The sequence below is a fragment of the Rattus norvegicus genome, chromosome 8 (genome assembly GCF_036323735.1).
Source record: "Rattus norvegicus strain BN/NHsdMcwi chromosome 8, GRCr8, whole genome shotgun sequence".
Lineage (NCBI taxonomy): Eukaryota > Metazoa > Chordata > Mammalia > Rodentia > Muridae > Rattus > Rattus norvegicus.
In genome coordinates, this window is record NC_086026.1 from 90116925 (window position 1) to 90139868 (window position 22944).

Genomic DNA, 22944 nt, shown 5'->3' on the forward strand with positions numbered 1-22944 from the left:
GAGACCGTGTGTGTGTGTATGTGTGTGTATGTGTGTGTGTGTGTGCGCACATGTGTAACCATGTGTGTGCACAGTGCTTGAGAGTGTGTGTGTGCATGTTCCCATGCCTGTCTTTGCGTGTTTATTTACAATATGAGTACATGAGCACAATAATAGTGTGTGTGTGTATGCGCGTGTGCACTGTGCATGTGCACGGTGCTTGGATGTGTATATGCATGCACATGCATAGAACCAAGAAACATCTTTTGTCAAAGACAGGTCTAAGAAATCCCACTCTGAATTGGACTCCTTAACAGGCAACTAGTACTAACATTTTAAATCGTCTCGTAGGAGCCTCTGTTCTCCCCCTCCCCTCTATAAAAGTCCTGGTGTATTTTAGAAACGATGTCTGTTTTCTTTCCCGTGGGTGGCTGGTGTAACGTTGCCTGTTCTGTGTAATAGCTCAGCAGAACCCCGCGGCTCAGCTCCCTGCCAGGCAGCAGGAGATTGAGATGAACCGACAGCAGCGTTTCTTCCGCATCCCCTTCATCCGCCCCGCGGACCAGTACAAAGACCCACAGAACAAGAAGAAGGGCTGGTGGTACGCCCATTTTGACGGACCATGGATTGCCCGGCAGATGGAGCTGCACCCTGACAAGCCGCCCATCCTTCTTGTAGCTGGTGTGTATAGTTCACAGGGGAGAAATAGTCAAATGAAAAAGAAGAGTAAATCCTTGGATGAAACAGTCTAATATATAACGTAATAAGTCAGTCATTGCATTTCAGAATTGAATGACTGAGCTTTGCAATCCAGTCTCATCTTCAGTTAAAGGAAGATTAACTGATTTACAGAGCAAAAATTTTTTTATGCCTGTTCAGAGAGCATAAAAAAAGGTCTGTCCTAAGAAACTTGTCTTTGGTGCTAAGTTCTAAGTTTTGCATTAGCTTTGAGGGCACACAGCATTCATATTAACCCTGATGATTTCTTTGGTCATTGGTGGGGTTTATTTTAAGAGTCCGTAGTGGGGGCAGGCGTAAGTGATTTCTGAAGAACTTAAGCAGATTTGTGTCTTGGAGAGATTGTTATGATTTCTCAAATGCATGAGGATTGTTGTTCAGGAATAACACTCATAAAAATGCTGTGCAAAGATATGGTAATTTTGCGGTGTCTCCCGTCTGCAGGCAAGGACGACATGGAGATGTGTGAATTGAATCTCGAGGAGACAGGTCTGACTCGAAAGCGTGGTGCTGAGATCTTGCCCAGACAGTTTGAAGAGATCTGGGAGCGCTGTGGAGGCATCCAGTACCTGCAGAGCGCCATCGAGAGCAGGCAGGCCCGGCCCACCTACGCTACAGCCATGCTGCAGAACCTGCTCAAGTAGACCGAAGGGTTCCAGCCTAGCCCTGACCCTCACAGGCAGGGAGGTGACCGGAAGGTTCGCCACTCCCTTGCTCCTGGTAGAAATGCCTTATGCAAAGTGAACAGATTTTATTAATCATGGAGTTTGTTAATTTGTTCAAGGTTAATTAAGGTTGAGGTAGTGGATTCAGGACCTAAAGAAGGAAAAGCCCTGATTCCAGCAGTGACCCCCACCCCTGCTCTGTTTGGTGTTTTCTGCACCCAGACAGACAGCTGATACTTCTCGCTCTGCACACTGACCACCTTATTGCTGAGTATTCTCAAGGACAAGGCTTTTTTTTTTTTAAATTCAAAACATTTGACTTTTTAAAGAAAAGGATGTCACAGTGCCTTTATAACGGAGATAATGAAATCTTAGCTTAATTTTGTGCAAGAATTAAAGTACTTGAATTGATTAAGGCACAGATGTGTTTGGTCTAAAGAACTCTATTTTGTCTGCTTTTTCAAAAGTCCATGGAAATAGATTTCCCCTTCTTGCAGTGTGCTTAGTGCCCTTGATCCCCAAATTCTAGAATTCTGGAAAGAGCCTTAATGTATAGAATGTCTTATGTGGAGGGAGGTGCTGGGCGTTTGCAGCTCAGACATGGGATGCTTCTCTACCAAGCTCTGTGTTGCTCTTGGAATCTCCTCTTCCTAATCCACGGTAGAGTAAAGGAAATTTGGATTTTTGGAATGACTAGAGGTATTGATATAACTTTGTTTCATTTTGGAAGGGATGCAGGGTTGAGGCGGTGTTCTATGACTCTACTGGACTGAATTCCACTATTTTTTCCACTTCATCTCAACTGCAGTCTCTCCGTTTGAACCTTGTCCATGTTATTTCACGTCACTTAAGCTGGTGTACTGCTTCGGACAGCTCTCTTGCCCCTGTCCCTCCTCTGGGTATCCAGTTTGGCCTTTGAGACATGGTAATTAGAGAGCTGCTTTGTAAACTTTGTAATCCAGAAGCCCTTGCACTTAGACATAGTTTGTTTCATGCTGCAGGAAGCCTTTAAAACACTCCCTTTGTGTTCTGTTTAGTCCTGATCAGATGTCAGCAGCTGGGGCTAATATTTACAACTTTAATATTAGGAACTTAGAGACAAAAAATACATCAAGGAGTTATGTTGACACCCAAAGGAGTCTTTGTATTTGAGAATAAAAGTAGAAAGCAGAACTATTCTTCACACTCCCCTTGGTTTTTAAATACCCTGACCTTTGAAATTTCAGGATTTTTATTCCTCTTAGCTCAGTTAGGAAAATACTTCCCAGCTGATGAGATTCATGCTCAGAAGCCTCGGGCACTATTGTCAGAAGCACTCCTTTTGCAGTGTCATAGTACTGAAGTACTTACTGTTATGACATCGTGGAATGATTGTTTTTGTTAAGGGAATTAAATGGCTCTGTCTGTACTAATGATTGAAAATGTGAATGAGGTTCTTTTCTGGAGGCTGTTTTACTGCTTAGATTTACTCTCGGTTGGTCTTGTGATGGGTGACAGAGGCGCAGTCACCGAAATAAACAACCTGTTCCTCCTCTTCCACGCTCACTTTTGATTGGTGTCTTTATTTGTGCAGGATACTGAGTAACCTTTATTTCCTAGTCAAAATGAATGTAGTCCTTGGGGAAAAAAATCCAGTGGCCTAATGGATTCTTAGTGACTTCTCAGCTTGGCACTGTTTGCTGAAGCACTTTTATGTATCTTCTAGATCTTCGAATAAGCACTAGATGAAAAATTCATCAAAAAGTGGGAATTATGGTAATAACAGATCTTAATATTTTAAAGAATTTATAGGAACTAAACGACAGCAAAGCATTGTTGAAAGTCTTTGTGGTTTTCGACTGATAATTCTCAGTCATCTCCAACCATTTCCTTCCTAATTGTGTCACCGAGTTGTCCTACAGTGATCTGTTTCAGATAGTCTCCTGAGTTAATTTTGCCAAGCGGGAGACCTGCCCTAATTCAGGCAGCCTTTGAGCCTCCTGCATCTCACAGCAACCAGGTCCTTCCGGGGAGACTTCAGAACATCATGTTCTGGAGCACAGCAGAAAGAGTGTTCCACAGGGCCTTGAGCCAGCTTCTCTACCATGTTTTGTGGGTTCAGATCCACCAAGGCTATGCAAGAATTTGAGGCATCCTTATTTTAATCAGTTTAAACCAATATATTATACAAGAAGAACTAATTTCTCTAATGTTTATCAGCTCCAGTTTCTTCCACCACAGTGGTTGTACGTTTTAATAGAACACAACAACAACATCAACAACAACATCAACAACAACATCATCAACAACAACATGATGGCAAGTGTTTCTGTGTTAATTCAGTTGAGACACAGTGGTCAAAGCCAGCAGCACAGTTAGATGTGTGTTAGTAGAGAGATAGGCTCTCAGTGAGTACAGGGATTTCTAGAGGCCTGGTGGTTCCAAAAACTTCAGCCCCTTCACTGTCATGGAGACCACCTGTGCACAGGTGTCTGAGACGAAGCAAAATAAACGAACACTAGCATGTTAAAGGTGACTAGGGAGCCCTGAACCCGACTAGGGAGCCTTAAAGGTGACTAGCGAGGGTCTCACCATGGCATATAAAAAGTCCAGTGACCCCTTTGGTTTTACAAGAAAACCTCTTAAGGCAAAACTAGGAGTTGCTTGCAAGATTTAGATAATAGAAACCACAGGCAAAATAATAACAATAGATATTTATTACATGTCATCTTTATTGATTTTTTTTCCATGCTGGGTATTGAACCCAGGGCTTCATACAGGTGAGGCTCTACCACGGTGACACCTCCCTGGCTTTTAGTTGGCTATTTTTGGAAGAGAGTTTCACTCACAGGTTACTAAAATGGTTCTCAGGGGATTCACATATGTAGATCTTTGTCTTTCATTTTTCTTTTCTTTTTATCTTTAAAATACTTGATTTAGCAGAATAGTTATTGAACTAATCAGTCAATTAATACTGTTAATGATAATCTTACTTCTTTATATGAAAAAAGTTGTAGCAAGCCAGGAAGGTCATACAGTTTGCTCCCAGACCATAAAAAAGATGTAAATGCCTTTGCTTTAGCCACGGAGGGAAAACAATGTTTGTCCGCTTAGCAGATCCCTGGAGACTTACAAAGGGTTGTTCCTGGACTTTTCTGTTTGTCCTTAACACCGGTAAATAAATATTGAGTTTTAATTGGTTCCAGAAGATGCAGTAGCAGTGGAGGGGGAGAGGGCAGAGGACATTTCACAGTGAGGAGAAGGATGAGGTGTGGGAAGAGTGATAAGCATAGGGCAGAGCAGAGCCTTAGTGGAAGAAGGGAGATGCTGCAGCCTCCGAAGACTGCATTCAGTGGGGATGCAGGCACTCAGACACCCTAGACAGCCAACACTCTCAGGTCCTGGCTGAGTTTTGGGATGTATTTGCTACAGCTTAGGGGCAGAAATTAAGGTTAGTAAAGTTGGGTCGTGAGTCACCTGGCATGTAGACCTTAGCAGGTAAGAATGGTGCAGCTGAACTGGAGGCACCCAGGAAAGACCTTGGCATCTTTGATACGAGCCATGTGCAAGGGCCAGTGGAGAGTCTGCCTGTGTCAGTGCTGCACCTTTTGATAATTTGGTCCAATTCAAATCAGCGTCTTCTTTCCCCTCTGTATGATGTAATTTTGATTCTTGGAAGTATTCCAGGAGATAATTAGGAAAAATTAATGCACATTGAAAACTGCACAATCTTTAATCTTAATTTTCATCGAAATGGAAACTCAACGTCAAATTACAAACAGACTTATTAAACAGCCACCGTTCTTCTCACTTCTGGAAGTTTGTCTATTTGTAATTGCTAATTTTTATTCATTTCCTCAAAAGTGTGTGTCTAATACTTTCCTAAAATACTGATGTACTGGAAACTCAAATAAATTGCCGTATGTGTAGAACATATTTGTGTATTGTGTGCTTTTAATACGGGGTGCAAATGTCACACTGTTGGTAGATTTCAGGTGGGGCATGTTGAGGATAACCCGTGTGCTAGGTGACGACATGGAGAGGCAGGCATTCCAGGGGACTGAAAATTCCTGAATCCTGACCAAACATGTGTATGTAATCTCCCTGCAGGGAACAAACCGGGCTGTGTGTGAGCCACTAAACCCGTTTAAACCAGAGGCAAACTGATCTTGGATGTCTCAGCCCAGACTCTGTCTAATCTGTGAGAAGAGAAAGTTCATAAAACCTGGTGACCCAAAGAAGACTCTTGTCTAAGGTTTGAACACCAGTCTGGAAAGCTTGCTCTGTGAAGAGTTTTGAATCTTCCACATTCCTGGTGGGTTTCTGAGAGCAGAAGGCTACTAGTATCTTTCTGGACCACTTTTTTTCTTTGGATGTCAAAACACAGATGATAAAGGAGCATTTAACCTAAATTGGGACCCCCTCCTCACATTTTATACAGAATGGTTTACCTACTTAGCTTCTCTATAAAAGCCTGACTTGCACTGCTTAGCATTGGACTACAATGTGGACGAGCGACCTGGGAAGGGAAGGAATAGACAATTACCTCTCCTTAGGCAAGCATTTCACTTGCTTGTAATTGGCCTGTCATACTTTTAGCAATTCACTTGCATCTGGGAGGTTCCAGGGATATGGGATTGGGTTGGTCAGTCTATCCTTGCTACTATTCACCCTGTGACCTTGTCACCATGTACCAATGTGACATTCTTATCCCAGATATAGGGCTTCCTTGCTGGGGAGCTTGGAGGAGCCCCTCATTTGACAGACCAACAGAAAGGAATTTAAAGTCTTGTATCTATTCTCCATGTGAGAATACTGTTTTTCAAAATATTGTCTTCATTATGGGGAAATATTTTGGTTTGGTAGCTTTCTTGTTAAATATTGCTACCAATATTTATTTCACTGTCATAGCAATATTACAATAGCCTAATTCAGTTGCTTATCACATCCATGGAATGACTAGTGAAGTATAGATAATCTTTATTATAAATCTATGAATATAGTACGTACATTTTTAAACTTAAGATTTTGCCCCAAATATATTTGACAATTGGATTTGAAAGAGATGCAGAGATAGGAATTTCCCGTCAAGTAGTACATTAACTGCTGAACTGTATTTCATTGGTACCAATATAGATACATACAGGACAGAGTGAAGACATTGTTCCCCTGGTGGAAAACGTCACATCATGTCACGGTGTACAGTCTCACCTCTTTAGCTTCTCACTGACATAGTGTTTTCCTTCAAACTCCTCTTTTTTAGAGTAGCAACAAGAAGAGTAAGATTTTCCTGTGATGTGTGTATATGAGCCTCTGAGACTTGGTATCTTTTTTTTTAAGAGCAACTCAGAAATCATGGGCAACAAAATAGTCTACTGTGTAAACAAGAACTGCTTATATAAAACCAGAATGTCTAAACACTGCGAAGAGCTGGGGGTGAGGAGGGAGAGGGAAGACACACACACACACACACACACACACACACACACACAGCAGGGAGGGAGGGGGAGAGGGAGGGGGAGAGGAGAGAGAGAGAGAGAGAGAGAGAGAGAGAGAGAGAGAGAGAGAGAGAGAGCGCTATAGTGTGGAGCATACATGTACTCATCACAGTTTTGATATCACATTCATACACAAGAGACCGGACCCTCACACAAGTGATCATCTTTAAAACTAACATTTTTAAAATTTAGATTTTAAACTCTTGTGTGTATGAGTATTTTGCCTGCCCGAATGCATGTGCACCACATGGCTGCCTGGCACTGGCAGTAGTGGATTAGAAGAGGGTGTTGGATCCCCTTAAACTGGAATTATGAGTAGTTGTGTTTCTCTGCTGGTTCCTCCGGAAGAGCAACAAGTGTTCTTAAACACCGAGTCATATCTCTAGCCTTCCTCTCCACTGCCGACTAAAACATCAATTAATTTAAAAAAATAGTGTGGGTGTGTCTATTTGTGGTTATGTGCATGAGGGCACGGAGGCCAGAGGAGGGTGTTTGTGTTCTCTGGAGCTGGAGTTACAGGTCTATGTGAGCCACTCGATGTGGGTGTTGGGATCTAAACCCTGGTCTTCTGGAAGAGCAGTATATACTCTTAACCACTTAGCTATCTCTCTAGCCCAAATGATAATCCTTTAATTGTATATTCTAATATATAAAAGAACTAGATCCCCCAATACTGTACAACCTACAGAACAAGGTGTACTTGTTGGAAATAAGCTTTAAGTAATAATTTAAAGGAAAAAAAAACCCTAATTTTTTTTCTACTTGAGTACTGTCCACAAATAGTCAGATGTGTTCCCATGATTGTTTTGAGTTTTGACTAAAACCATGTGTACTCCCCTGGCTTAACTGTCATCAAATACATGACTGTTCTCTAGTTCAAGTATGTTGATTCTCAGAGTTAACTACATGCCTGTATTCCAATGACCACCGAGTATCTCCCTCCATTTTTCAGAAGTTAACAGAGTGGTTACATTTTTCTTTAAGAAATAAAGTTGCCTTTCAACAGGGTTTAAAACATAGTGCATATGATTCCAGCCTTTAATTTCCCTCCCAATCCTGGTCATCCAATTCTTCAAAATCTGTAGCTGAGAGTTCAGAATTTCTTTTCTTGACCACCTGGAAGACAAAGGGTTTTATTATAAGAACCGTTCAAAGTCAAACCAACAAGTCCTTCTGGTTCAACTTCCCTTGATGAGAGAGTGGGCTTGCCATTTAGGAAACCTTTGGAAGGTCAGAATGGCTTCCATTCATTCATAAGTTTATAACCCATCAGGACAGCATCCTTTCCTTTCTTAAACCTAATAGGTTTCCAGGCTGATCATCTTTTGGAGCAAATTGTCTGTGCATGAATTTCACCGTGTTTCTTCCTAGTTGTAGTGGGCACCACTATTCTATTACAGTATTCCTCAAGGAACACACACGTCCTTCAGCCACCACAAAGCCTGTGACCTTGGACTAACAGCAGTGACTTTCGTTGTTACTTATAGTCTCTCTCACCGTGAGAAGCACAAGCCTCTGGTATTTCAACATTTAATTGCTGCTTGCTCCATCCTGGATGAAACAAGTTGTCTCTCAGTGTTAGCTCCGTGCTTGGAAGGTCGACAGTCGAATACAGTCTTCCTTAGAAAAGCAAATCACCTTTCAAAATAGCATCAACTTTTATCAGTATCATAGCCCATGTCCTGTCATCACTTCCGTGGCCCGTATCTAAAACTTGTTCTGCTTCTTCAGTTCTCCTGGTTTCAAACATTCAGAGAGTACATCTCATTCCCAGTGTGCAACTGAGTAAAGATTACTCCTTCTCGTCTCATCGTTACAGCGTCCTTGATGGCTTGTCAGCTGGTAACCACCCCGCGTGTGGCTGTGAGGAATTTGTTTTATTGATTGTCTCTAGTGTGAGCAATGGTTGTGTCTACCAATTGTTATAATCCAAGATTTCTTATAATTAAAAAAATAGGTAATTTGGGGACAAAGATGTCCAATCTTTTCCCTCAAAGTTATTTTTTAAAAAGGTAAAGCTCTTTAGATTATATACACCCTGATTATGAGCACTTTTTAAAAATATATATAAAATAATCTTGGTAAAGTAACTTGTTTTATAAAAGACCTTAACTTTAAAGACTTTCTGAAGTTGCTCACATTTCACAAATAATGCTGATTCTACACACACACACACACACACACACACACACACACACAGACCTGCACAGACACACACACAAATGCACACAGACACAGACGCACAGACACACACACACACATACACACACACAGACACACACAGACACACACAGACACACACACACACACACACACACACACACACACACACACACACACACACACACACACACGGTGATTGTTATTTGAAATAAAAAGAAACTTAAGCCAGCTGTGGTGACGTACCCACCACCACGGCACTTCAGAGGCCAAGGCAAGAGGATGAAAAGCTCATGGCTAGCCTGGGCTCCTCAGACTATTTCCAAAAGGAAAGAAAAAGGAATTTAAGCATAACTTATAGGAAGTTATTCAGGGCCATGAATGTTATTATTTAAAAAAATTTCAGTTTTGTAAAAACACATCTGATTACTCACATTTCTTTTCAAAAACAGCTTGTGACTATTATAGAATACGAAGTCTACTTCTGTGATTTCATTATTTTGTCTACATATTTCAGTTGCTGAGTATTCAGTCTCCGTCCTTGCATCAGGGAATGCCACTTCCCACTCATCCTCAGTTCTAAAAGTCTACCAAATAAAGAGCAGGTGCTTGATGGATCCCCATTAAACAGTTTTAAAAAGGGGCAGGTGTCGAACTGGCTCTATTTTTCTTTTCAAAATTCAACCCGCTTCAACTAACAAAGGAAGTTCAACCTTACCTTATTTTGCTGACGTTGTAGCTTTTTAACACTAGGTTGCCGAGCTTGGTTTGTAGAGTGATCTGGTGGCCTGCAAGAAAGAAAAAAAAAAACAGCAGTATCATCTTCTCTCTCACAGTAAGGATAGCTAGGCTGCTGCTGTCTTGGAATTGAAATTATGACAGGTGAACGAACGCACTTCGCACAGCCCCGCAGGCACAACCAGTGGAGTTTCTCCTCTTGGATGGCTTACTTACTTCTTGGGCACTGGTCTCAGAAGGGTAGACAGAAACTCATGGGAAAGAGGGGAGTGTGAGCTCATCGTGCAAGGAGGCAGTGATTGTTCAAGCCAAGCGTTGAGTTGTGACTGCTCTAAAAATGCTATCGGAGCATTTTGTTCACAATGCTATTCAAGTAAGGGTTAGTCGTAACTGCTGCTCACAATTCCAGACATTATATTGTATACTTTCTCTTCATCGTATACATGTCTTCACTTTATATTTTTCATTATAACATAGGCATACTATCTGGAGGATTTTGTCCTGTACAGGTTCCCTTACAAGTAAACACTTATTTCTCTCAATCGTTTATAAAATGTGTGTGTGTATTTCTTTATCTTAGCTTGTGTGACAGTCAATAGGTTTGCATAGCAGATTTTTAGTAACTTTACCCACCGTTCTCCTATCCTACAACTCTCCCCCTTTTCTCTCTGAACATCTTTGAACCCTTCTATCTCTGAACAACAGTACATTTCCTCACCCTAGGTGAGAAACAATCACCCTTTGAGTTTCTCCTCAGCTGCATTCCCAGTTTATCTGGGTATGGAAAATGGAGAGGCTGATCTGGCCTAAATTTGTTTTGGGTACACATGGGTAAGATGGGATTGTGACCGCTGGTTCATTCTTAGGGACAACCCTCTCATTACCATTTATGTCTATACAGAATTAGATATATGTGTACAGTTAAAATCAAATGCATTATGGGATGGGACATACATGGTAGGAAAAGTAAATTATATAACCAATCTGTCAGTCAAGATAGAGAACCACCCAAACCATGCCCCTTAGTAGCCTGCTCTTCCTTCTCTTAGACACCATAAAATAAAGGCTCCAGGCTACAGCCAGTGAGTATTCCCAGTCATGCGACTCATTGTCAGTCTTTAATAGCGTATCCTCCTGTAATCCACTCTGTCCAGTTACCTAGCTGCTTCCGTAATTCCATGTAAACCCCTATTTTCAACTCTTTTGTTTAGAGGCCAAGAACCTAGAAGCACCTGGCCCAGAGCAGTGAATAGGTATAACTATAAAAATTGTTTAAAAGTAGAGTATCCAAGCTTTTCTAGAGATGCTGAAAGATTTTCTTGAAAGAGGATGATTCTGATGTACAGATCCACCAGCAGTAATGATTAGAAGTGGCGCAGCTCTCGATGACACATTATCTGTACTGGATACTATTAACCTTCTAGACAAATTCATGAGCAACACATAGCATCCCAGCTGTGCTTGGACGTCTCTGTCTACAGCAAGACTGAGGACTTTCTGTATTCATTGGTCTTGGGATTTCTTCTATGAATAGCATTTCTGTACTCATTGCTTACTTCATCATTAGGATGTTTGTATTTTACAGATCACATTCCTCCTCCTCCTCTTCTCCTTCCATCATCATCATCATCATCATCATCATCATCATCAGCTTGTTTATAGTATAGGCTATATTTTTCTTTAATCTTATTGTTTATTTGTTAGTTTCATTTTGGACCCCCTTTTTTGCCTGTGTCTGCCAGGGAAATATTAATGTCTTCTGGAAGTGGTGTCTCATTAGGTTGGCCTTTTTGATTACAGAAATTTGTTTTGTTTTATGAATAGGGAGTCTGGAAGTGGGAACTGGCTAGTTTTGACACTTGCAGCTGTCCTCCTGCCTCAGTTTCTGAAGATCTGGGCCACCATACCTGGTTCTAAAGTCATTTCTTCAGGCTTAGTTAGTTCTGCTTTTGTAAATGGGAGGCAGCTGTACTCCAGCCGTAGTGGCTGGTTCATTCCTTTCTGGTCGATCTGCCCTGCTTTCTAAAAGAAACTCTCTGGTGTAGAAGGATCTTTCCCGAAGGTTGCCTTTGCTCTGCTTATCACCCATCTGGGTGTCAAGAAGATTATTTTGTGTCAGTTTTGCTATCTTACAGAAGCCACACATCTCTGTACTTTATCATGTCTTCTCTTACACTTTCTTGTTTCCAAAGGGACGTCAAACACACATGAAACTGTGTTCATGCCTTAACTGTAACGGACATAGGGAGAGCCCATGCACACTCGTCAGCTTCACTTCTCGGATACCCTGCACTGCATATTTTTAAGAACGGGCTTTGTGCTGGCACTTCATGGCCTCAGTAAGCTCATGGGTGGGCTCTTTCAGTCTTGTCATCCAATAAGGAAATTACATCTTAGAGAAGGAATATATTCATCGCCATTTCTTGACCATTTCTTACTTGATTACTAAACTGCACGTTTAAACCACAATCTGACCCAGAACATTGCTCCCTAGTCACGATCAGGTAGTTATTTTAAAAGTGTTGACGCCTTAATGGGACAGAGTGAGTATTATGAAGGAGAGAAGAAATCTCTCTATTTTCTTGCAGATGGAGTCTGGGGAGGTAGATGGCCATGTGGCCTAGTGGAACATTGGGAAGTATGGCCATGTGGGTGAGCAGGAGGGGGATGAGGGAACCAGAACCACCTGCCTGCCATGGCAGCGACAGCAAGCATTTGGTTGTGTGCCTGAAGGCTGTGGTTGAGAAAGGCTGGCCGTGCTCTTGACAGTGGCCTACGGCTGGCCTTTTCTGTGTGTCCCACAGTCTGAGGAGAACCCTTGTGTTTTCTGCTCTCTTCCAGAGCACACATCCATGTCTGGTCATATCTTGGTTCCTTCCCATGCCCACCTAAGACCTTCCCTCATTCATTCTGATTTGGGTAGAAATCACTTTAAAATACTTAAAGAATGAACTCTTTTAATCATTAAAAATGTCACTATGCAAAATACTGTGCAGATGGTTCACTGGATGAAGTGCTTGTCATGCAAGTATGAGGATCTGAGTTAGGTCTCCGGAAACCTAGTACGGCCTGGCAGGTAGTGAGTGTCTTTAATATCAGGGCTGCTCTGGTGAGATAGAAAGTGAAACAGTTGCCATGGAAGCTTGTGTTAAGCTAGCCTGGCATGTGCAACAGTAAACAAGAGACTCTGTCTCAAGCTAGGACAGAGGTAAGGAATGACACCTAAGGTTGATCTCTGACCTTTAAACACATTTGGTACCATGTATATCTACCTACCTACATACATACACATACATAGACATACACAGAGAGAGAGAGAGAGAGAGAGAGAGAGAGAGAGAGAAAGAGAGAGAGAGAAGAGAGGAGAGAGAGGAGAGATACAGAGAGACAGAAAGAGACAGAGACACACACACACACACACAGAGAGAGAGAGAGAGAGAGAGAGAGAGAGAGAGAGAGAGAGAGTGTGTAAGAGAGTGAGCTGTCTATAAAACAAGTCCATTTGGTTTCATGTTTTCTTAGAAAGTTCTTACAAGTTAACTCTACATAAATAAAGACACTGAGAGAACAGGCAATGGGATGAGCTAAAAAGCATGCTGACTTTCTCTATCTGTTAGTTTTCTTATGATGAATGATGCAGTTGTTCTTGCAAACAGAATGGCCCATATTACACACACACACACACACACACACACACACTCACACACACAGAGTTGTTGAAGGTAGTAAAACTACTCAAGTCTTTTTTGCTTTTCTTTGGGACAAGAACAAATACTAAGGAAAGCCTTGCACAAGATTCCCAAGTGTGACCCTTGCAGTGCTAACCCTGCTGTACTTGAGCCCTGATCTGTATATGGTATCTGGTTATATGTAGGGTAGAGAAAGGTGAGCGGAGCAGGTTTTCACGAGGGTCCCAGAGTCTCCTGCTCCAGCCAGCTCTACCAGCAGCATACAATTTCCTTCATCTACAAAAAAGATTCTTTTTTTGACACTCACTAACAACATGCACAACAGTGTGACTATATCATTCTGACTTCCCAAATATCACTTGTGTGCATTACAATATATTTACCCTTAATGGTGAGGGCACCTTAAAGAAGCTCTTGGCAAGCAGAGTCCTGTATCAACATATCCCCCTGCCTGTTTTATACATAATTTAACTTACAATATCCAAAATAACACTTCTGATTGGTGTCTATAGAAACACATGAATTTATCCAGATTGTAGCTTTCTCAGCGTATGAACGATGGATTCTTCTTGGGGCTGCAGTCTACATACTTGACCTACCTGCATGGGGTTGCTTGTCCTTGACTGGCTTCACAAGTCTTTCCAGGAGGACAGAGGTTCAGTTCCTGGTATTCCAGGGTCCCGTGGCTCTCATGTCCCTGTCTGCAGCGACACTCTGCTTCCTCTGTCAACTCATTCTTTATACACTGGGCGAATTTGCCACAGTCTAGGAATTTGCAGGGATCTGCCTGATCAGCTGCAAGAGACCGGGCAGAAACTGATGAATGCTTGGGCATCTGAACAGTGTGACAGCAGCAGTCAAAAGTAAGACAGCAAATGTATCTGCCGTCACCCAAGTTTTGGAGTGGGCTCTACTGAACTGGTTAGGTTGGAGGGAAATGAGAAACACACTTTGTATCTTTGATAAACGAATCTAGACCAGGACAGTAATATATTTAGCTCCAACTGTAATTATGCACAGACTTTGGAGCACAGCAAAGTCATCTGCAGGCCTTGTTCAGACAGATGCCTTCAGGAGGGAATTGTAAATCTAGAGCAACTCAGGATGCTTAGTCTGGGAGCACACCAGCCCCATCACCTTGGGCTTGCTCATACAGAACTGACAGTGAGCCCACACCAAAGTGTCAAACATATAGCCATTGGATTACTGTCCTTTCTGCATCGAAAGGGTTTCCTTTTTAATCATATTACTGGGTCTATTATGTACATAGGCCCAGGTTAGGCAGCCATGTGTAAAACCACTCTTTCCTGAAATCCCAAAAAATCATAGTTAATTCTACATATGAGTTCCAATTTGTAGACCACCATGAGTTTGAACTAAAGATGAATCTGGAGCCAAGTCAACATAGCAGGAATGGTTTTAAAATGAGATCCAGTGAGGTGACTCAGTGAGTCACAGTATCAACCATGAAGCCCAATAGCTCAAGACTGAGTCCCTGGATGCACATGATAGGAGGGGAGAACTGACTCTCATAGGTTGTCAGTTCTGACCTCTGCATGAGCCCCAGCATACACACCTACAGTATACATACATATAAATAAAGTGTTATAAAAATTAAATTTGCTTCTCTTATATGTTTAAGATGGGGACAGATGTTATATCAAAGACAGCAGCAGGGCAGAGGCATAGAGGGGAAAAGAGAAAGCAGGAAAGATCCAGCCAGCAAGGAACAGAAGAATGCATGGAAAAGATCAGAGTTGAGACAGAGAAGGCATATTAACATAATTTCTGAATGCCACATTGAGATATTTTGACTTAAAACAACAACAACAACCAGACACCACTTTATCATTGCCACCTCAGTAACCACAGGGATTTGCATATTTCAAGCAAAAGGGTCCACAGAGGATTTTGCCCAAGGAAAGACTATGATCAGAAATGTGCTTCAGAATATTTGGAATTAGAACCTGTATGTATTTAAGTATTATGATGACTTCAGAAACCCACTGGGCCAATATTTCCCTGGTGGGAACATTTATAGAACTCTGATTCAGCAGAATTTGATATGCTTTATACTAAAAAGAGACATGCTGGCTAAATAAGTTTAAAGAATGCTATGTGACTATTGATGAGAATGTAAATTTATGCAGTCATTATGGAGAAGAGAATGTTGGAGGCATCCAATTAAAAATAGAACCACCAACGATCCAGCAATACCACTATTGAGTATATACCTATGGTGGTTTGAATAAGAATGGCCCTCACAGGCTCATATATTTGAATGATTAGTCACCAGGGAGTGCATGCATTTGAAAGGATTAGAAGGATTAGGAGGTGTGGCCTTGTTGGAGTGGGTGTGGCCTTGTTGGAGTAGGTGTGGCCTTGTTGGAGTAGGTGTGGCCTTGTCAGAGGAACCATGTTGCTAGGGTGGGTTTCCCAGTGACTCTCTTTCTGCCTGCTGCCTACAGATTGCAATGTGAAGCTTTCAGCTACATTCCCAGCACTATGTCTGCCTGTATGTTGCCTTATTCTCTGCCATGATGAGACTGGACTAACCCTGAAACTCTAAGCAAGACCTCAGTTAAATGCTTTCTTTTATAAGCTTGTTTTGGTCAGTGTCTCTTCACTAAGACACTGCTCAAAGAAAATAAAATCAGTACATTGCAGAGACATCTGCACTTCCACATTTACTGCAGTACTATTCACGATGAGAACAACCTGAGTGACACTAACTGTTGGATAAAACAGTTCACACACACACACACACACACACACACACACACACACACACGGAATACTATTCAGATGTAAAACCAAGAAATTTGGTTGGTGAGTTGATTCAGCACTTAAGAGCACATACTAGTTTTGCAGAAGACCAGAGATCATTTTCCATCGCTGGGTGGGTCATAATCACCTCTAACTATAGCTCCAGGAGATCAGGCAGCTTTTGTGAATTTGTGGGTACCTGCACTCTGCTCTGTCTTGCAATATGTTCATTCTCTCTCTCTCTCTCTCTCTCTCTCTCTCTCTCTCTCTCTCTCTCTCACACACACACACACACACAGACAATCTTTCTTTCTCTAAGGTAAAAGTAAATATCTAAAATATCCCACAAATCAAAGAAATCCTTTCATTTGTAACACATAACCTAACTTTGGGGACAGTATGGGAACACAGAAGGACAAACATTGCATGGTCCCTGTCACACACAGGGTTAAAAACATTGCTTTTGAAAGCAGAACAATGAGTCCCAGGTTCTGGGAGCACTGAATGGAGATTGGTTCACAAGTGCTGAGCTGTGGCCAGATGAGAGGAGAAATTCTAAGTGTCCTAATACACAGTACTGTGACAATGATTAATAATAATGCATTTGGTCTCTCAAAGCAGCTAGATGAGAATATTTGGAATATTTCTCATTATAAGTAAATGATATTTTTATATTAAATTTTTATCCATAAGTAATTATGGATATATTGATTGTCTTGAGAACTAAATATATACATATGCTGAGCCACTACAACGTATCTAATAAATCTGTACAATTATTGTATGTCAACATAAAATAAAACAGGGAGATAGTGGCATGTGTCTGTACTTCTAGCCACTTGTGAGGTCTGCCCAAACTATGGCTTTGGAGACCTGCTTGGGCAATGCACTGAGACCCCTATCTTAAAAAAAGAAAGATAATAAAACAGGAACTAGAAAACGTCCATCCTACAAAAGAAACATAATAGATCCTCTGTTTTCTTTCTCTGTTCTCTTTTAACCTTCAGTACCACCTCTTTCTATTTTTTCTTTTAAATCTCGTGGGCTCATTACTAGGATATGTCTACTCTGGCTAGCTCCTCTGACCAGCCAGAAGAGCTAGGAAGCCATGCAGATGGGCAGGAAACAGGTACCCTCTATTCTCCCTGTTCCTGTCAGGCTCCCTCTCATGGTGGGAGGCTCTGAGCCAGGGAGATGGATGTGACCAACCCAGTGTTTTGTTTTGGTTTTTTTGAGGCAATATCCTTAAAAGGATGGTTTGGGCCTCCCAGCAAGATTACTAAAGATTACTTCTTTGTGCCAGGTTCAATTTCTCTGTAGCTTCCCCCTCTCATGTTGGCAAGGCTAGCATGTTAAGGAATTGTGTCACTGGTGAGGCAATAACTCAGATTCCCACTGACATCCAGGACACACTTTGGCAAATCACAAAAGTCAGCAACTAGTGTGTACTTGAAAACAGAAGTGGTGTGTGTGTGTGTGTGTGTGTGTGTGTGTGTGTGTGTGTATGTGTGGTGTGTGTGAGTGTCTGTGTATGTGTGTATGTGTGTGCATGTTTGGGGTGTGTGTGTGTGGTGGGGGGCATTGGAGGCTCCACTTCCTTCTCAGTCATAGATACTTAACTTGGAAAACTGACACAAACAAACAAACAAATAAACAAAATGTTTCCCCTCTGAGGCCAATAGCAAAACTCTATTTAAAATAATAATATAACAAGTATTCATATTTTGTATTATTAACAATAAATAATAACAATAAAGTAAAAACTATATTTAGAATACAATAAAATATTCAAAGAATGTGCCTATTAAATAAGTGTTTCTATTTTTACCATAATTTCCTTTTGTTTTGCCAGGTATAGTTTAAGTTCTACAATACATAGGCAGTGTTTGGGGCAATGACTTTAGCCAAATGGGAAGTCCTGAATCAGATGTGAGGAATAAATGAAACCATTTTATAAATTAGTTGGAATCCTCGTGTTGTTTATTCAGGACCAGTCAACAGAGAAGGAAAGAGTCTTTATGTCACCACGCTCAGGTGTTGTTTGCAGTATACATCATCCTAGGTACTAAGATAACATCCGTTTATTCGACAAATATCAACATGGCCTTTCAAAACTTTCAGCAGTAAGAATGACTAACTCATATCTGTGCTGTATGTTTTATGTCAACTTGACACAAGCTAAAGTCATCTGAGGGGAGGGAACCTTGATTAAGAAAAAGCCTCCAAGAGATCCAGCTGCACAGCATTTTAAAATTAGTGGTTAATGTGGGAGGGTCCAGTGGTGCCATCCCTGGGCTGGTGGTTCTGGGTTCTATAAAAAAGCAGGCTGAACAAGTCATGAAGAGGAAGCCAGTAAGCAACGTCTCTCCATGGTGTCGTCATCACCTGTTGCCTCTAGGTTCCTGCCCTGTTGGAATTCTTGTTCTGACTTCTTTCAGTACTGAACAGTGCTGTGGCTGTGTAAGTCAAACAAACCCTTTTCTCCACAACTTGCTTTGATCACAGTGTTTCAGTGCAGCAATAGAAATCCTAAGAAAGTATACATTTAAATTTTCTACTCATACAGAACATCTACAACTTAGAATTTTGAAGATAGAGGGTATGTTAGAGGCCTTGTAAACTGACTGGGTCTCTTAGCAAACGAAGAAGCCAAGATTCTGGGTGTTGCTAAGAGCATGTGTGTGTGCACGCAGCTTCTCTAACAGGTTCTCAATTCTGTCACCTTGTGGACTGTGTGACATGATCCAGGGAAGTCACAGCCCCAAGGCAGAGCTGTGGGATGTTTGCTAATATGGCAGATGCTGGCAATCACAGTTAATTAGTCTCACTACAGAAGAGGCCATGCTTACAAGACTAATTTAAGAAGCAGTTCTCACAGCTCCCTTCCATTGCATTATCTTCAAAGCATTATTCCTCAGGGCTGGAGAGAGGGCTCTGGTTAAGAGTAAATACTGCTCTTTCAGAAGACCAGAGTTCGATTCCCAGAACCACATTAGGGGGGCTCATATTACTTCAAATTTTGGTTCCAGGGAATTGAGTGTCTCCTGGCATCTGAGGGTATTGTACAAACCCATACTTACATACATATGTACACATAAGTAAAATAAAAATAAAATCTTAAAAAGGAAATTTTGTTTCTGGGTACTGTAAAAGATGGTCTTATTCATATACACATACAGATAAGCACATCTGCAATTTCAAAGGCTGTCAATCAGGTTGACCGTGGGGAGGAAAAGCCACAGATAGGTAGAAAAGATTAGCCTCTTGACAAATGAAAATTCAGTAGAACTCACTTTGTTCTTAATTTTTCAGCGTGTGTGTGTGTGTGTGTGTGTGTGTCTGTGTCTGTGTGTGTGTATGTGTGTGTGTGTGTAACATCACACATGTGTGGAGGATAACCTTTGGGAATCCTCTCCTTCTGCCATGTAAGTTCTGGAGATCAAATGCTTGTCTGTAGGATGGGCGGCAAACACCTTGTCCACTGAGCCATTTCAATGGCCTCGAAGAGCTTTCTGAAGCAAAATCCACCTTATCATTGTCTTTCTTTGTTATACCCCAGAGAGCTTTCTCTTTAGAATGATGGATTCATTCCTAATTCATAGATACGCCATACAATAGTTTGTCTCTTCCTTAACTCAACTGTGGACATTTGCAGGAAAAAAAATTGGTATGGCTGTTCTACTCTTTGCTACCAAACTAGCTGATGATAATTATCTGTAAATAGTGTAGCAACAACCTAAAATTTATTGTCTTTATATTGTCCCCATGGCTTTAAAAGAGGGCAAGGAGGCCTGAGGTCAACAGCAGACTACAAAGATAAAAGAGATGGCATTTTACAGGGAAATATTTTTAAGTCATAATCTCATTGTATGTAGAGTTGAGGGAGCAAAGTTCTCACAAGTTGCTTTATAGACTGACTGCTCCATAATTGCATTAGCGTTTTAAATTTTCTTAAATCTCTTTTAAATAGATTCTTTTCTCTTTGAGGAAGGTCTCACAGTGTAGAGAGGCTGCACCATAGCTCACTGTGTAGCTTAGATTGGCCTCAGACATGTCACAGTCATCTTGCTTCAGCCTCTGAATGCCACCAAGCCTGGTTTCTCAGATTGCTTCTCTGTTGGCTCCAGAAAGGAGTTTGACAAGAAGAGCCACCACTGTCAACAGATGCTAGCATGGTTCTGCCTATTCTCTGGGACTTAGTGTAATTCCTCGATGGCAGAATGACTTAATATTCTGTCTTTAGCCAGCGTAGATGGTTCTTCTGCAGAGCAAATATGATAATCTCTCAGCCTAGGATACCTGGCATTAGTGATGTGAGAGTGTCAGTTGAATTAGCAGCTGATGGGGTTCAGATTCATCAAGGTACCTGGAGGATTTGAGCTAGTGTTTGACATCCCATGTGGATTCTCACCATAGGCAGAGGACACTCATGCCATCATTCTTGAAATGCCCCCCAGGATTACGATCCAGAGCCTCTAGCCACCTCAGGGGCAGAAACTCACATTGTCAAGAGTCATTGTGTTTAGCACCATGCCAAGCACTTTTAATACACATTTTTGTTAATACTTGCAACAGCCTTTCATATCTATATCTATATCTATATCTATATCTATATCTATATCTATATCTATATCTATATCTATATCTATATCAATATCATCTATATCTATATCTATATCTATATCACATATACATGGAAGAGAGGGTAGGAGGACACAGAGAAGAATATCATATATATTATATATGTAATATATATTTATATAGATAGGCTGTGAACCACTATGCCTGGCCCTGTACTACTTTTATAATTCAGTTATCAGGTATAAACCAAGGTCAACACTCATTTCTATTTATAACGTTTAGATTTCCACATCTGTGTTAGACTACATTCTGTGGTTCAACTACAGGGTTTCTGTGACACATGCTTCAAGGCCCTCGGAGTTGAGAGAGGCTGAGAGTGGGTGGGAGCCCGGCCCCTCCACATCAGCACCTCCCCTTACCAGCCGATCCAGGCTTTCATGAATATGTCTGCTGAATAAAGGTTGTCCCAACTAAGCAGAAGCTCAAAACGCTGCCGAGCTCTGGCATGAGGCAGGACATTTCTCACAGGAAGCACGAAGGCTCCATTTCTTTTCATCTGTTCACCATGACAGCAATGAACACAGCTTGAAATGGGTGCACTGCTGTGTGTATCTTCTGAGCTTTCTGGCGTAAGCACATTCTCTGTATCAGTTTCCTGGACTCGCTTATATAATGTGTTTTGTATGCATTTCAAAGGGCCTGAAGAGCTTTCCCAACCTGCTTGCTGAGGAAGGTACCTCCTGTCTTTCCACCAGGTAGGTAAAACCACCTGAATGTCCCCGGATGCCTTGAACACTTTGAAGCATTTTCTAGTTCAAGATTAAAAGATTAAGGTTCTTGGGGCTGGAGAGGTGGGTCAGCTGTTAAAAGCACTTGCTGCTCTTCCAGAGGTCCTGAGTTCAGCTTCCAGGACCTTGTGGCTCACAACATCCATTATTCTAGTTTCAGGGGGGGTCAAAAGCTTTCTTCTGACTTCCATGGGCACTAGGGATGCCACATTGGTGCAGGTACATATAAGTAGACATTCACATACATAAAATAAATAAACTCCCCAAAGGCTTTCAATTTTTAAAAAGTATAGGGAATTTGTGTCTTCATGAAGATTACAGGCCCTTGGTGGGCCAACACTCTCTTTTTCAAGTCTTTTTCTGGTCTCCAGTGAGTTCATGTTCTTTAGATCTTGAAGTAATATTTTCCTGCCGCCCCTGGCCTCTGAGTACTGTCACTACCCAGGCCTCCAGAGGTCTTCCACTGCATCCCATCACCTCCAGGACACCCTCATTGCTTATTTAGTAGGTTGGGCATTGACTACTCTCTCTCTCCAACATTTATAACAGCAGCACCTTGCACTGTCACCATGACACTCACACACTGGATAGAGAGAAAAGCATCTCTTTTTGGGCCAGACCCAATGAAGAGTGTGGTTTCAGCTGGGATAAAGTCAGCCTTTACTTGTATCCAATTATTCTCTTCTTTAGGGAAATGGGCAGAACTCTGGACCTTTGAAATGCATACAGAATGCATGCTATAAGCAAGTCCAGGAATGGATATGGAAAATATGCTTACACCAGAGGAGAGGGATTTTGACTTGGGTGGGGGAAGAGAGGCCAATACAGAAGGAAAGGGGGGGAAGAGGGAAACTTTACACTAAAGATTTCCTACTTAACACACACACACACACACACACACACACACACACACACACCCCACACACAATCAATCTAAATGAAGTTCCTTTTCTTGGGCTTACAATGTTTCCTCCAAGAGCCAGAGACTGTCTAATAAAGACCCCAATACTAAGCATGAGAAACTCCTTTTCTAGCTGTTAGCTGGGGGATTCCAAGAGACTCACTAAACGATACAGGCCGTGGCTCTTGCTCTTGCTCTCGCTTGCCTCCCAGAAGTTGAAGGTCATCCCTGTGGCTGAAGACACTATGTGTTTGGAGGATCCAAACTGGATCTGATCTGAAAACCTCCTCCCTAAGGACTAGGTTTTATATTACCAGAAGGTTCTGTGTAAGCTTCCATGGAGAAAGGCAACTGGTAGTTCTACAGGAATCAGAACAACCAGCATGGCAGGATACCCATAATGGCGCCAAAGCGGCGTTAATACCTTGGTGGTAACCAACAGTTCTCTAACCGGACTCAAAG

At 41.7% G+C, this 22944-nt stretch overlaps 2 protein-coding genes across 7 annotated transcripts in view; one reads left to right on the top strand and one right to left on the bottom strand.

Annotated features, from left to right (window-relative positions):
• Window positions 1-5295, top strand: part of Myo6 (myosin VI) — a 154869-nt gene extending 149574 nt beyond the window's left edge. For all 6 annotated transcript variants that reach the window (XM_008766423.3, XM_039082536.2, XM_008766425.4 and 3 more), the window contains 2 exons: window positions 442-660; window positions 1162-5295. In XM_008766423.3, coding sequence (XP_008764645.1) covers window positions 442-660; window positions 1162-1361 — 419 coding nt within the window. In that variant the 3' untranslated portion in view covers window positions 1362-5295. The remainder of the gene's footprint in view (window positions 1-441; window positions 661-1161) is intronic.
• A 1601-nt stretch (window positions 5296-6896) lies between these two features.
• Impg1 (interphotoreceptor matrix proteoglycan 1) overlaps window positions 6897-22944 on the bottom strand; it is a 146083-nt gene continuing 130035 nt past the window's right edge. The window contains exons 15-17 of the mRNA NM_023958.2: window positions 14046-14241; window positions 9738-9807; window positions 6897-7975 (exon numbers count right to left, since the gene is read on the bottom strand). Coding sequence (NP_076448.2) covers window positions 7898-7975; window positions 9738-9807; window positions 14046-14241 — 344 coding nt within the window. The 3' untranslated portion in view covers window positions 6897-7897. The remainder of the gene's footprint in view (window positions 7976-9737; window positions 9808-14045; window positions 14242-22944) is intronic.